The sequence below is a fragment of the Chaetura pelagica genome, unplaced genomic scaffold, assembly GCF_000747805.2.
Source record: "Chaetura pelagica isolate M959 unplaced genomic scaffold, ChaPel_1.0 scaffold124, whole genome shotgun sequence".
NCBI classification, from domain to species: domain Eukaryota; kingdom Metazoa; phylum Chordata; class Aves; order Apodiformes; family Apodidae; genus Chaetura; species Chaetura pelagica.
This window is the reverse complement of record NW_009952891.1, coordinates 897,171-913,237: the sequence shown is the minus strand read 5'-3', so window position 1 is coordinate 913,237 and position 16,067 is coordinate 897,171. Positions and strand designations below refer to the sequence as shown.

The following is a 16,067-nucleotide window of genomic DNA, read 5'->3' as shown; positions in this document are numbered from 1 at the left end:
GCCATTTTACTGAAATACACAGATGACTACTTTTTGTAGTAGAACCCATAATCAAGCCACCCAGAAGCTACGTGTCCCAAACTAAGTTCCTGTGAAAACTAGATTAGTGCTTTCAATTACTGTCCTGCAGATAACTGTGAGACCAAGGAAGAGCCCAGAGATCAAAGTTTCTGAATCTCCCTTCTGAGAGGTTCTGCTGCTCATCAGTTATGCAATTCACGGTTCTCTCCCTGCATTAAATTCTATTTAATCCCCTTTTGAAAGCCAAGAGTATATAAGAAATCATGTTAGCTTCTATAGAATGGGATCTATTTTTTTAAAAACAAAAATCCGCTGTTATTGATGTTTATGGAAGTAAAATGCCTGTATTTGTAAAGCTGAGACTTGTTATTGTAACTCTAGTGTGAAATGTCCACAAGCAGGGACAGAGTCTGTTGAAAATTACCTGCTGCATCATTACTGTAGAGCACAGATCAGATCTTACTAATCTGAATTCTGTGTGTACTTTCAGCAATGATAGGTATTAGTTTGGTCTTAGGAGGTAGAGCTTTTCATTTATCCCTTTTAGCCTAGTATTTTCAACTTGGGAGTATTTTTTCTCCAAATATTTCAAATTTTACAAATCAAAAAAGCTGAGGTTTGTACAAATTACATGAACTGTTTTTTGGTACAGAGACTACACAGTCTGGCCTCTTTCTTATTACAAACTAGCTATGGGAGTTTTAATCCAAAAGTGTTCATATTCTGGGAATGATTACACCTTCATAGGATTCATTCATTGTGGCTGCTGTTAATCAACTGTCTGTTAATCCCTGATAATTTAGGTAGCTGATTAAAAGCCAATATCTCCATAAATACCTTTTGTTTGTTTTTTGCTGCTCTGAACAGGTAGAGTTTGTTGTGCATCCTTCAGTGAGTCCTAAAGACTCTCTGGTAAAAAGTGCCATCGAGCAGGTGCGCTTCCGAATCTCCAACTCCAGCACTGCCAACAGGCAAGTTACAGCAATGGTTTGGAGGGGGTGTGGGGAGCCTGGCTTGTCTGGTACATGCAAAAATATGCAGAGTAAATAAACACAAGGGAAGCAAAAGAAACATCTCTGCTTTAGAAATAGAGAAATGGCAGCACAAAAATAAAGCAAGATGCTGAGTATTTCCTGAAATCAGGAAAGAAGAAGAATTGGACTCCGCTTAGTTTTTACCAAATTAAGTGTAATTTGTGTGGTTTTAATGCAGGATTAAAGTTCCTCAGACACCCCAAGACCATGCTGAGGAGGAAAACCTGGGGCAAGATGCAGTTCCTGATTCAGAAGAAGCAAAAGAAAGCTCATGTAAAGCTGATAGTAACAGTCGGGCAAGAAAAGCAGATGAAAAAATGGGCATAACACAGCTGAAAAACTATCACCCAGTTACAGGTACAGCTAACCTTGTATTTTCTGTCATCTTTCACCTTCTCATTTATTTTTAGTAATCACTTTCAGATTTTGGGCTCTCCTAAGAGACAAGTGGGTCTTTTTTTCTTCTTTCATCGAAGAAAAATTGGGTTTACATTAAAGCAATCTCGCTCTCCTTGAGTTTCTTATAATTGCTAAATGGAGTATTTGTATTCTCTGCTACTGCTTTGCTACCTGTAACTTAATATCTGTAACTTTACTTTCAACTATCCATATTTCCTTCAATCAGTTTTGCAGAGGTAAATACTTCTGTTCTAATGCTTTTTTTATTTGTCTTTTACTCCATCTTCCCTTCCAGTGCCAGGACTTGGGCGTTCTCTTGGCTTTCTTCCCAAAATGCCCCGTTTAAGAATGGTCCACATGTTCCTGTGGTACTTAGTTTATGGACACCCTCTAAAGGAAACCCAGCAAACAGGAGGTGGTGATGGTGAGAAAAAAGGCAGCAAACAAGGGCTGGATGTGAATGCAGCTGTACTTGAAGCACAACCAGATGGGACCTTAGAAATTCCAACTGTGGTGGATCCTGAAACCTCTGCACATGAGACTGAAGTAGAGTTGTCTACTCAAACTGGTAAGAAATGGCACATCCTGACTTTGCTGCAGGAAGTGACACATCCTGACTTTTCTGCAGGCTTTGCCATGGTTCAGCACTGAAAAAATGGCAAAAGTCTACTTCGAAAAAGGTTGACAATCGATAGTTTAGATAATGTTGAGGTCATTTTACATTTTTAGATTTTCAGATTTCCAGACTAAGAGTTGCAAATGTGTTCTGCATGAACATTCACAGTAACTCTCCTAGGATAGCTGTTGGGTTTGTCCTCTCTGAATCTAAGCCAGTCGTCTTGTTCCTAGTGTATGTGGATGATACGTCGTGGATGCGCTATGTCCCTCCTCTCCCAGTCCACAGAGAGTTTGGATTTGGATGGGCTCTTGTCAGTGACATTCTTCTGTGCTTGCCTCTGTCCCTCTTTGTTCAGATAGTACAAGTCAGCTACAAGGTATGGTGCTGTTTTGTTTCACATTTGTTTTACCTGAAGCTCTGATGATACCAGCTGTACCTATAAGTGGTAACTAATACCCTCTTAGTCTGCTTGAACAAAACTACCCATCAGAGAGAGACACTTCAGTCTTGAAAGTCTTTTACAGAAAAGTTATTTGCTTTTACAGCCACACTGAAAAAATGTATAGCCTTGTAATGCTGCAAATTATTAAGCTAATACTTTGCAAAGAGCTTTTTATAAGCTCACTGAATCTTCTGCCTCATTGATTAACAAGAATAATGTTTAAGCATTTTACAAAAGCAGTAACATTTGCTTAGAAGGTTTTTCAGTAGACAGTTCTGGTAACTAAGCCTGACACTTTAAAGGATAGTTTTGTTTTGCATTTTGATTGTAAAATAATTCTAGGTGGATGGTCTGGAAGATTTCTTAAATGATCCACTAAAAAAGCACACTCTGATCAGATTTCTTCCAAGGTCAGTCCGACAGCAGCTTCTCTACAAAAGGTAAGGAGATGAGTTAAAGTAAATGGCTCTAGGGAGAAGACTACTGTTTTCTCAGTTATATCCTGTTTGTGTCAAAAAGAACTTTGTTACTGAAGACAATGATCATCAGTCTTCTAAGGGTAGTGTGCCAAATAGTATTTTTCTCTCCCAAACAGGAGGCAATAAACTAATAAAACAACATTCATGCATGCTGTCAGGCAGCACCTGGGAGCTGGGAGGTTCTGTCCTTCATAACTCATCAGCAGGATGTTACTTCTCTATAAAACATGGTTGTGACTGCTGCTAAACCCAGGATTTAATAGAGGCTAAATGTTGTTGTCCTTCATAAATCTTTCAGAAGATGCCCCGTTTCTCAGTTCCTGCTACTCCTACATACCATCCAGTTTCTACTTAGGCCCTCAGTGTTGTCTCTGCCATGGTTTGCCACTCCTCATCTAGGAGATTTAAAAATTGAGATGGGACTGAAGGTAGGAAGGGAAAAACACAGCTCAGGTTTGCAGTTCCTGACGTATTCCTTGCTAAATTTTAGGAACAAGGAAACTGGATTTATGATATTTTCTGAATTCTGCAGGCTAGATCTGATAGGTTTACACAAAACATTCTGACATATGACCATGCTCTCGCTTTGTCCCCACTCACTAAAACTTCTAACTCAGCCAAACTTGCCTTAATATTTTTGGGCTTGTCAAATGCTCTTACATAGCTGTCACTGTTTGACTTAGGTCAGACAGCAATAAAACTTGTGGCAAAATACAATTTCCATTTAACTGCACAGAAAAAAAACTTGGTGGAGTTATCGGTGAGCAAACGTAGTTTTTGACAAACTCCCTCAGCAACAAGTTTCCTGCAGCTTCCAGACTTTTGCCATATAAGTAGATATACAGCATGGGGAATGTTGTACTTCTTGCTCTGCCAAAGCTATAAGCAACTGAAAGCCGTTTCTTGGAGCAGTAATTCTAAACAACCTAAACTGCCCAGGATCAATGCCCAGTTCTTTATGTGTACACAGGGGAAGGTTTATCAGCCCTTGGTTAGCAGTGGTGTTTTCTTATTCAAGTCAGCTTCTCATTACATGAAATTGTCTGCAGACCTGCAGGTGTTCTGACCTTGTTTAATTCATTTTTACATATGGCATACCTGACTAACTTGTTCTTTGCTAGTAAATTTTTGGTTAGTATTTGGCTAAAATACTGTGTTTGTGATTTGAGGAAAAGAAATGTGGAGCTCTGGGATATTATATATTTTCTAAAGCCTGACAATTCAAACAAAAATACAACTTTAGAATTTCTAAAAGTAGGTATTTTAAATAAAAGCAGTGGTTTTCTGAAACTTAAGGTTGCTGACTCAACATGTCATGTTTTCTGGCATTTTTACTGTTATAGAGTGCTAATTGTAAAACTCCTAATATTGCTGCAGGAGGTACATCTTTTCAGTGGTAGAAAACCTTCAAAGATTATGTTACATGGGACTGATACAGTTTGGCCCAACAGAGAAGTTTCAAGACAAAGACCAGGTAATTAAAAAATAATAATAATTAGCCATTATTCTTCATGGGTTTTGTTCAGTGAAATAAATACAAGACTTGGGGATTGCAATTACCTTAAATAGTTAAGTAAAATACTGATGTTTCAGAGGTATTTGAAAACCTCCAGGTCCACGTGACAAGTTGTACAGATAATTTTTCTCTCTTCCTCTGGAAAGATACTGCCCAGATGTGTAATACTGAATGTTACACACACAGTCATGATCTGGGAGGTTCCAGACTGGCATCACTTTGTGAAAAAATGAACATGCCACATTCTTTTCCATCCAGGTGTTAGGCACTGGATGTCTCACACAGAATAAAGTCACTGATCAGACTAAAATAATGACATTTGTATACATTTTAAAATAAATTTTCTCCTTTACACATGCAAAGGAGAAGGCAGTCTCAACAAATAGTATATGGCAATAAGAAAGATCATTAGGCCCTAAAACCACATCTGTTCAAATCCCAAGTGAGAGCTTGTAAGAAGTAGTCACTCTCTGTGGAAACTTCGAATATCCAGTGCACGAGGGGGAAAACAAACTGTTCTAAATCTTGAAGCAAAATTTCTGGATTTCTGGTAGTTTGGGAACACAAAGTTACAGGTGGGGACAGGTGTGTTTTCTGTCAGAGTACTGGATCAAACAGCCAAGACTGAGAAAACATTTAAGCCCTGCTCAACTAGATGAAGTTGTGTGCCCTGAAATTAGGCAGTTTCAATGATTTTTCCCTACTACCCTGAAATACATTGTATTTGACAGGTCTTTGTGTATATGAAGAGAAATGCTGTGATTGTTGATACCACCATCTGTGACCCTCACTACAACCTGGCTCAAAGCAGCCGCCCGTTCGAGAGACGCTTGTACGTTCTGAACACCATGCAGGACCTGGAGAACTTCTGGTTTGATCTGCAGTGTGTCTGCCTCAACACACCACTGGGTATGGTGTAATTGTACAATCTTACACCCCAACTCCTCCTCCTTCCCTAAAGCTTGAGGCAGGCTCTGATTTGGCACTTGCAATGATTTGGTCTCTTGTCTGGTGGCCCTGTGCCACCAGAATTTCTGTGAAGTTGTGATTAGAAAAACATCCCTGTGCTGTTAGAAGTTTCACATTAGATAACAGCCCCATAAGATTTTGGATCAGCTATGAAAAAGCCTTTTTGAAAATAGTTACTAGAGTATTTTTGCCCTAGCTCTCTACCAGTTTAAACAGAGGTCCCTTTTCCTTAGAAAGATCTTGCTAATCCTTCTGATGGATAGCTTGAGTTAGATGAGAAGTGGAAGTTAAGGGAGTTTATACACCCTAGTTTGAATTCATTTTTGTGTTTGGTCCTTTTATGTTTTTGAATAGGATATACAACTACAGGCATACATTAGCCAAAAAAAAGAAAATTGGGGGTAACAGATTTCCCCAGAAATCTTAGACAACACTGTTCACTATTTCTGTAATTTAGTCAGCCAGATAAAAGGATCTAGTTGTAAATTTGTCTTGGTTTTGCACTGAAGCACTTCTGTGCAAAAGGCTACTTACACATTTACCAAAAAGCATGTTTGTGATTGTTGCAGCTTTTGCAGGCTGGTTGGACCATCATTACTGTTAGCCCCCAAAATTTAGAAATTATGTTATTTCACCAGTTTGCATATTTATTATTTGGTCTGTTGTATTCCAGTTTTTTCCATGTTGAGCCTTGAGGGGAAAATTGCTCTGTGCTGGATTGAAGTTTATATTGAGCCTCTAGATCCAATATCCACTAGAGATCAAGTCCTGTCATATTGTGTTTGTAGCATGGGCAGCCAAAAAGCAGTAGTAAGCCAGAAATTGAGGGATTTTTCCTACTTCTGAGTTCTGTTACTATAAAACCATTATCTGACTCCTTGGCCATATCCTAAATGTATCTCCAATGTGAAGGTGTCAGACATATAAAACTGTGTTTCGGCACTATTTCTTGAGGACTGTTGCCATACTTGCGTATCTGAAAGGCTGGGATCCATGCCTAGAATATCAATGAACCACTGAATTCTTTTCCTTATAAAGGATACTAACCTCCCATTACTCCTGCCCTGAATACAGTTCTGGACAAGATGGTACCTTCTACTGGAGGTGAACAGAAAACCCCATTAGCCTTTGCAGAAGGCAGCAGGTTTTCTTGAGAAGTGGTCTAAATGTTAGTACTGTTTGGGAGCAGTAGTTTGCAGTAGCAGGGTGGAGTTTTCCTTCTCATACTGATGGTCAAACCATTTGTACATCTAGGAGTTGTCCGCTGTCCTCGTTCAAAAAGAAGTAATCTTCAGGGGGAGGAGGCTGCACTAGAAATGGAACAAGAGTCAGCACTGGATAAACACAACCTGGAACGGAAGTGTGCGATGCTGGAATACACCACGTATGTCATCCTCACCCTGGCTTTGTTGCTTGAATAGAGTGGGGCAAAAAGAACTGCTCTAGTTTTGAGGATGTTGCTCAAAAGCAATAAATACTCTAGCAGTGCAGTGCAGTGCTGTAGGGTCTTTCTTTGTCATTCAGAGGCTACTTGCTGAAAAAGACGTGTAGTTCTGTATCATCTTTACAAGTGACTTATCTACCAAGCAGGTTTTTATGCTAGAAGAATGGAAAACACACTTTGAGATTTCCTTCCACAGTGGTGCAGATGTGTGCTGCAGGAGTCTTCGGGAAAGCAGACCTGGAGAGGGAAGGAGTGCTTCCTACATCCAGTTAATGCAAGGGGAAAATGTAAAGATGTTCTGTTCCTGTGCTTTATATCAGGGTATTCCAAGTACACTGTAGCTTCAGTAACTCCCCTGTGTCACATGCCAATTTCTGTCCTTCTGTTTTGCACTCTGCTGCATGTTGTTTACACCTGGAGGCCTAATATGGTATTGGTACACACTGGTGAAATCTGGAAGTGGTCTGTGGGGCACATCATCTTCTGCCCAGTCACAGCCCAAATGCTTGGGAGGACTGTGCACTCACAACCTGTGGCAGCCACACAGAATGCCAGATACACTTCTATGTTGTGCTGTGCACTGTGGTTTAGCTTTGTCAGTATTCTGTTCTGGTTATTAAACAGCTAGTTTAAAGCATTTTCAGTTAAGTCTAGCGTTACAGGTAGATGATACTAGTTTATCTTATAAAACAAATCAGTGGAGTTGAGGGAACCTAATTGCAGTGATCCTTGCTGATAGAAAAAAATTCTGTTCAGTTCACTTCTCAGCTTTCACATGTGGCCTCTGTTGCATGGTAAGAAATCATTATAATTGGAGATTTGGTGCTTACTGGCAGTTGGGCTGGAAATGACTGCAACATCTTCAAGGTCAATAAACAGCTTTTGGATTTAATGGATGATGTAGTGTTATAATGAGAGAGTTGTCTCTTGAAAGCTTGATTGAAATAATTTTTTCATGGTAGCTTTGAAAAAATCTTTCATAGGGCAAAACAAGATTTCCAAAACCCTCTTTGGTGTTATTACTGGATTGTCAGAGCTGTCATATATACTGCACAGGAAAGATCATTCAGAGTTTGATTATTTATCTTTTTTTTAGGAAGTAAGGTTGTCTCCATGATTTCTTGCAAAGTGTCATATTTATAAAGAGTTTTTTAAAATCTCTTTTTCTCATTCTGCACTCTGGTGACACCACACCAATAATGAAGTATCTCACTTTTGAAGGGTACCAATTCATCCATTAGATGCTGTTCACTGTTAGTTTCATCCTCTTTCCAGAGAGAGAATTGCAGGGCATTGTTTTTCTGGCTTGTATGTGTATTTAAACAAGGTTTTATGTATTTGTTAGAGAACTAGAGACCTGTGCTTGACAGTCAGTGTGAAAAGGAGTTACAATTGCCTTTAATTCCCATTGAAGATTTTCCCCACCATTGTCCTGAGAAGGTTTTTCATCTAAGCAGGAATTTTCTCTAGTGGTGTGGCAAAAGTGCTGAGAACAGAGTTTACCATGGCCTTTGCAAGTGAGTTAACAATAATGAAGTTGCTCTGGGTCTGATCTTTAAACTGAAAGCTCAGTCATTAAATATTAGGGATTAAACTTAATGGAAAAGCATTGTGCTCATGCTGCTTCTGGAACAGGGTTGAGGGAAGGAGCATCTCTGTTTCTCCTGTTCTTTCCCAGCCCTATCTAAATTGGGAGGGCAAGGGGAGCATCCTGTACCTGGCACACACCTTACTCAGTGAGGCTCTCCCAGCAAAATAGTTACTGTGTATTTTGTTACTTTCTCCTAGAGGCAGCAAAGAGGTGGTTGATGATGGAACTATCCCCGGAGATGGGTTAGGAGCTGCAGGTCTGGATTCCAGCTTCTATGGGCATCTAAAACGCAATTGGATCTGGACAAGCTACATCATGGACAAGACTAGGAAGGTGGGTATTTTAGAATTCATTTACTGTAATGACCTGTCTAAATGTTTATAGTCTTAAGGTTGAGATACTGATAGCAAAATCTTACTGCTTGCATGCTTTTCCATCCCGTGTCTCACTAAGACTTGGCATCACTGGAAAGAAAAGAATGCCAAATGTAAATCTTGGTGCTGAAGTGAATGAAATAATTGGACCTAAATTTTATCCAAGCTCAATTTGATAATAAATTCAACCAAGGGAGAAATACTTTACTAAGCAAGCAGTTTAGATTACTTAGTGGTGCCTCTTGCCTTTCTGAAATGTACGAGTTGTCAGATGGAAATGGAAATATTCAGAATAAGGAAATACAGGGAAAAAAACCAAACCACAAAACAACAACTACTTCACAGGAAGCTCAAAACAGACAAATCTGAGTGGCCATCCCAGCTCTGCTTAATGTCCTGTCTCTGATGGCTGCCAAGAAAAGATTTGGGGGGGGGGCTGGAAAAGCAAGGGAGATACATTGTGGTGTTCCCTCAGAATATTCTCCCAGCTGTCTGCCAGTCTGGCTCAAGGCCATTCTAAACCTGAGGATGATGTTTCAAAGCTGTTAATAGTTTTTTCTTTTAGTATTAATTTGTCTAATTGGTTTTTGGACACATGTAAATCTTCTAGTATCCAAACTTCATGTAGGAAAGTGTTTCAAAGTCCTATTATGTCACCACTTCCTTTTGATGGTTTAAGGTCCTTAATAATTGTAGTACTAGGGAAAGCTGTGAAGAGTATTCTCCACTGCCTTTTCTGTTTCACTTGATTTTGTAAATGTCTCTCATGTTTCCCATTATCATCTCTTTTTAAAGACTGGCATCTACTAGATTACTTAACTTCCCAATGTGGAACCTTTTCTGCCTTTAATAATTCTCTTTGCCTTTCTTTTAACCTGTTCTAGTTCTACTATATCCTTTTAAAAGTTAAAACACAATCACCTAGTGTGTATTCAGACTGTGGCCAACATAGCTGCAGAGTGTTGCTCTCCTTTCCTTACATTTGCTTTGCTTTTTAACCATTGCCAAGTATTGAACAGGTACTTTCACAGAACTGTCTGTAGTTACCCTGCCCTAAGCAGTGGTAAAATTAGAGCCGCTTGGTTTTGACCTCAAGCAGGATTTCACTCCAAATTTCATCTGCTGTTCTGTCACCTGGTTGCTCAGCACTAACAGGAGCTGCAGTTCTTTAGTCTTGGCTTTTCTCTCCACATCCCTGGTCAACTATCACCAATGAATTCTGCACAAGAGAAATGGATTTGCTGAGGGTGGCAAGACTCCTAATACATTGCAGTCAGTTTGGGTTTGGATTTAAGATGCAAGGAATATGGTGTAGGAGGCATTTACTCTGTTTCCATTTTGGTTTTGTGCTTCTTAGAAGTTCTTTTGAAATGTAAAATGCTTTGAAAAAATCCTGTTTTACAGAAAATTCTGCTCAGCCTCTGTAGCAGTGAAAGAAACAAACTTTTATTTTCCAGTGATGATTTCTTCAGCAAATCTCAAGTTTTTAAGTTCTAACCTTTGTAATCACTGGCTGTTACAGTATGATTTAAAAAAAGCACTAAAGCCATTTAAATATGTGGTGGTGGCAAGACAAATGAATTCTTCACTGGAGCCAGGGGTCTTCTCCTTTATAATGAAAGTGTATTTCTGACACTACTCAAAGGGTGTCATGTATAGTGATGTTAAAACCTGTGCACTCCTTTTGCATGTCACCTTTTTGAAAGCTGTGTTGTCTTAGGAAAATACAGTTTCTGAGAACGGACTGACAATGAGACTCCAAACCTTCTTAACCAAACACCCCCTTCCACTAAGCACTGGAGGTAAGTTGGTGATGCTGGTGGTGGGGTCTGTAACTATATTGTAGCTGTTACTGTTGCTGTCAAACCCAGTGTGGATGATGTGGGTTGTCCCTGTCTCCCTACGATGATGCTGGGACAGTGAAATAGATAATTTCCTTGCCTATTTCTGGATATATGGAACAATAAGTTTTAACCAGTATTGCTGAGCCTGGTTGTTCCTGTCTCCTTATGATGATCTAGGATGCTTCTGGGGCAGTAAAACAGATAGGTGAATAATTTCCTTTCCTATAGGATAAGTTTTATCCTTTGTAATTTCTGATGTACAGTTTGCAGGAAGTCTAGAGGGACTGATGTTTTGTATGACTAGGCACTGTTAAAATTGCACAGCCTTACATTAGAGCTAAGGGGGAGGAAATGTTTCAGGTTGAATATAAAACCTCAACTCAGTTCCCTTGTGTTTGTGCACTGTAGATTAGACTTAGTAAGTACTTGATGATTCCTTGTTTATGTGGGATTTTATTCTATGTGAGCTGCTGAGAAGCAGCTTTTGAAATGAAATGAGTAACAAAGGGCAAGTCTGAGAGAGCATCTCTATTTTAATAAACTGAAAGTTTGGCATTTGCTTTTTGTATCTTACTATTGTTGAATGTAATTGCTGTAAAGCTCTGCTACTGTAAATATCTGTCATTTTAGGTAATAAAATTAATATTTTGGGAGAAGGAAAAGTAGAACCTGAGTCACTTGTCCAGAAAGAGGAATGTATTGAAATAAGTAAAGAACCAACCCAGGATCGAACCAAACGAGTGAGAGGTGGAAAATGCCAAAAGAGGAAGAGGCTTAGGAAAGACATTGGAAAGAAGACAAAGAGGAAAAAGAAAGGTGAGTAACAACACACCAGAAAAGCAGCATTCCTTTTCATGTGTATGCCTGCTGTACATTGCTTTAGAAAAGCTGATGTGACTGTCACATAGTGTGGGAGATGGCAGCTTCCTGGCCATCTCTTTGGGTTGGCTCTTTCAGTGAAGATGTTCAGCTGTCCTGGGGCCATACACAAGCTCTGGAGCTAAACAGCAGGGTGCTGTAACTGTGTTACCCTGTGTGAACCGTGACTGCACTACTGTGCTATACCAACTACAGAAATGCTGAATGTTTCTGTGCCAGATTAACAATCAGTTTTGACAGCTGACTTACAGATTTTTCATGGTATGATGCTCTAGGTAGTCAGCTTGGTAACTGAATTGCTTGTTTTCTTATTCCTGGGAGAAGTATTAAAGCCCTTTAATTTCCCAACTGCTTCCTCCTTCTCTGCATTGATTTTTGTTTTTATTCTTACCAACTCCAATTCGTGCTGGTTCTGCCTGTGATTAGTGCTGAGATAACTGCTTTTTCTCTGGGTTTGTTAGAAGAGGATTCCGTGGAAAAAAGCAAGAGGCTCCGTTACCATGATGAAGCTGACCAGAGTGCCCTGCAGAGAATGACCCGCCTGCGTGTCACCTGGACAGTGCAGGAGGACAGTCTGCTCATGCTGTGCCGCATCGCCAGCCATGTCTTAAACGCCAAGGTATTTTCCCAGGGCTCTGTGTACTGAGCACACGTTTCCCATCAGTCCATTCATCCTGGTTCTAACCATCATTTCTGTACCTTGAAGCTGAGCTTGAACTCTGAACATATTTGTTCTTCACACAGGTGAAAGGGCCCTTTGTCCCCTGGCAAGCAGTTCGAGACATCATGCACGCCAGCTTTGAGGAGTCTCTGGATAAAACTTCTCATTCCGTTGGACGAAGAGCTCGTTACATTGTCAGAAATCCACAGACCTACCTTAATTATAAGTAAGAAGGTTTCTGTGTTGTAGGTATAGGCTAAACTCTCTTGAAATTAACTAAAGAGATACGCTCCTCCTATGGTTTTGTCTTATTTCATGTGAATGTAAATTTCCACTTTTTTGCACCCTAGCGCTATCAAATCTGTATTGAATTGGAAACATGGCAGCTCTGTACAACACCTTCAATTTTGTCTGTTGCAGAGTTTGCCTTGCTGAGGTTTACCAAGATAAAGCCCTCATTGAAGAATTCATGAACAGAGAAAATAATTACGAAGACCCACAGGTAGGAGGGAGGTACTCTAAAGGTCAAGGCACTCTTTACACCAGCTGGCTGACTGAGTACTTGCACTGTCTGGTTTACTGTGATTTCATACGTTATCCTTGTATCCTTAGCTCTGTTAAAAATAACATCATTTTGAGAGCAAAGAGGACACAGGCAGCCTTCCAAAGGCACATAGACACCACTGCTAGGCAACACAGAGTTTGGTTTTTCAATGTACTTGTTTATAAACATCCATGACTGAGAATCCATTTGCACCCCTTTTGTCATTTTCGTTGTTTGGTTTCTTTCCAATCCACTCAGCCTCCTTATCTGAGCAAGAAAACATTTTTTGCTGTTTGCATTTCAAAATGTTGCCTTAGCTGCTGTAGATTAATACAGGAATGTAGGCAAACTTCACAAGAGAAGCCTTGCTTTGATCCGTGAAAAGATCTTGTTTCATTTTTGTGTTTCTTACAGCTTAAATTAACAATTTAAACTTGAAAAGTTGTTTACAATTTCTGTGCAAGCAATTCCATTTTGAATTTGAAAACCTCTTCACAACTGGGACAATGTCATTGCAAGATTTTCTGTGGTTTTATCCAGGAATGACAATTGTTACTACTTTCATAAAATTCTAACCTGTTGTTACGATTAATTTTTGTTTAAATGAAGTATAGTTTTTCACTGCTGAGACATTGCTGAAATAAATGCATGTGTCTCCATCCCTGAAGTCTGCCTTTGGAATCACATCAAATCTTGTTTCCAAAGAGAGGTAACAGGACTGTTCCTCTTGTGTAACAGGTATCCTCCAAGCAGAGGACAGACTTAGTGGAGAAAAACTGATAAAGCCTGAGGGGTATGGAGAAAAAAAAAGACTTAAGCAGAAGCTTAAACAAAGGTCTAGCAAGAGATCTTATGCTGTTCATTCAGTGTCATTGTTTTTAATATGGTCATGGTGTGTTGCCTGTAGCTGAGGGCTTGATTACAGACAGAACCTGCAGCTGTTACATAAATCACCAAACACAACCTCCACAGAGCTTTTCTGATGCATTATCTTGCCTGTTGCACTCTTTCTGACTTGACAGCTCAAAGTCAGCTATTTCTACTAGAATTTTCCATGAACACTTTAGAAGTAGAGGGTCTTTCCCCACTCTTTAAGAAACTGAGGTTGATAATATTTCTCCTCTCTTATTTTCACAGGTTTGTGCAAAGGAGTTTAAAGAGTTTGTGGAAAGACTGAAAGAGAAATTCAGTTCAACCCTGGGAAATCCCAAACTTGAGATTCCTGATACTTTGCAGGAACTGTTTTCAAGGTATTGTAGTTATGGCACTTTTGACTCTTGTGCATGGGTGGAGATGGAGGGAGGAGGGCACTTCAGAGTAGACCTGTGCTGTGCATGTTTTACACCCTGTTAATTGTACTCTTGGTTTCAAAACAAGTTTCAGTAAATGCAACAAGTGTTTTTTTCTCAATCCATACTCCCTAAATACAAGTAATTGATGTGTTATTTGCACAAATTTGCTTATTTTAAACCTCAACTTTGCTGTTAGAGATGTTGGTACTTTTGAATGCAATGGAAGAGTTCCCTTACCATTTTCCAGATTAACTGGCCTTGTTTTATACCACAACTTGTAGCTGGTTGCTCAGCTAAATTATCTCAGTGCTGCTAAAACTGTTTACATAGAAGAGCATTCAGCCTTGTAGAAGCATTCTTCAGCCCCAGATCATGCAGCTTTTTCATGATGAATAATGCTTGGAGAGAAGTGTGAAAATGTGGGTCTCCAGCCATGTTATGATAACAAGTCTAGCACCTTTGTCAGTTTTCTTATTTGGGAAGAGCTGTATATTACAGAACAAGTCCTGCCTATGGTAAGTGGGAGTCCAAAACTTCAATAGAATAGCAAATCCATCCAGGCCTGTACTGTGTCCTGTAATGTGTTTGATCTCCTTGACACCAGAGAGCTTGGTAGACTGAGGGAGATTGCCCTGGACAGTTATTTTAATTGTTGACACTTGTGCAGAGGGCTGCTGGAGCAGATAGTTCCCCAGCACTGTTTCAACCCTCACTTATTAGCAGTTGCACTTGTCAGCCTCTGCATTTTGTGGTTGATACAAAATCACAGAACTTTTGTTCAGTGTTTTCCTTTTCCTTCCCCCTTAACTAGATTTCGAGTTCTGGCAATTGGAGAAGACACAAATCAAAACACAAAAGAAGACAGTCTAAGCAGGTGAGTAGCAGCAGCCCCATTTTTTCCCACTGGGACTCCCAAGATCATGCCAACCCTCATAGAGTCTTCTAATTCAGTATATTTTTCATCTGTTTGTTACAATGCATAAATGTATTAATAGAAAAATACTTTCAGAAGGCAGTAGGGACCTCTGACATAAATTCTAGGTTTGATGAATGAAATGACAACAGCAATGCCCTTCTCAGAATGGTGGTCTGTTATCATTAGGACAGCAGTGTGTGTTTCCTGTGTGGGTGCTATACATTAAGAGGGTGAAATGTTAACAAAGGGAACTTTGTTTTGTGTCAGATTCTCTGGACCGATCAAAAAATTCAGAGTGGAAGGTCAGGGAAAATGTAGCAGGTTGCTTTACATGAGTGATGCTCAGCTGATTTCATGCCTTTATACGTTATTGCAGAAACAGGTGATGAAGCTGGTGTATTTTGTGCTGGTTTAATAGGTACCTCATGCTGAAAAATTATAATGAGTAAACATTTTTGTTGTTGTTCTTGCAGTATCGATGATATTCATTTTCTAGTGCTACAGAATTTAATTCAGAGCACTCTGGCACTCTCAGATAACCAGATGAAATCTTGCCAGTCATTTCAGGTATGGTATCTGGATCAAACTTTGCTGGTCTTACAACTCCAGAGAGTTTCTCCTTCCTATTTTGGTATATACCTTTTTAAAATGGGAGAAAAGAAACCCAGAAACTTGGATATGTTTCCATTCTGTTGGGATTTTTCTCTCCTGCTTTTAGGAAATTTCCAGGCAGATTTTCAGTATGTTGTTTTTCTCTCTGAGGCCAAGATGTGAAGGTTGAAGCAATCCCCAAAACCCTATGAAATAAACTCCACATCCCTTCCATTGGGTCACGCTGTATCATGATTTAGTGCCCACTTGAGCAGTTGGAATTATGCTCTGGAGGAGATATAACAAAGACAGTCCTAGTATTCAGCTGACACAGGTGTTAGGAAGGCTCTCCTTCAGCCTTGGGAACCACAAAAATACATCATCTATCAGTCAGGCACTTAAAACCAAAGTTAAAAGTTCAAGGGGACTTTAATATCTCATCATGGGAAAGA

The 16,067-nt window shown here is 39.6% G+C and overlaps 1 protein-coding gene across 1 annotated transcript in view; it reads left to right on the top strand.

Annotated features, from left to right (window-relative positions):
* Positions 1–16,067, top strand: part of GTF3C1 (general transcription factor IIIC, polypeptide 1, alpha 220kDa) — a 37,855-nt gene that overhangs the window by 12,401 nt on the left and 9,387 nt on the right. Inside the window, exons 14-30 of the mRNA XM_009995525.1 lie at positions 889–992; positions 1,234–1,412; positions 1,750–2,022; positions 2,304–2,449; positions 2,858–2,955; positions 4,372–4,468; positions 5,242–5,419; positions 6,734–6,863; positions 8,712–8,847; positions 10,609–10,690; positions 11,363–11,548; positions 12,073–12,230; positions 12,356–12,498; positions 12,693–12,774; positions 13,954–14,066; positions 14,920–14,982; positions 15,498–15,591. Of these exons, the coding sequence (XP_009993827.1) occupies positions 889–992; positions 1,234–1,412; positions 1,750–2,022; positions 2,304–2,449; positions 2,858–2,955; positions 4,372–4,468; positions 5,242–5,419; positions 6,734–6,863; positions 8,712–8,847; positions 10,609–10,690; positions 11,363–11,548; positions 12,073–12,230; positions 12,356–12,498; positions 12,693–12,774; positions 13,954–14,066; positions 14,920–14,982; positions 15,498–15,591 (2,262 nt within the window). The remainder of the gene's footprint in view (positions 1–888; positions 993–1,233; positions 1,413–1,749; positions 2,023–2,303; positions 2,450–2,857; positions 2,956–4,371; positions 4,469–5,241; positions 5,420–6,733; positions 6,864–8,711; positions 8,848–10,608; positions 10,691–11,362; positions 11,549–12,072; positions 12,231–12,355; positions 12,499–12,692; positions 12,775–13,953; positions 14,067–14,919; positions 14,983–15,497; positions 15,592–16,067) is intronic.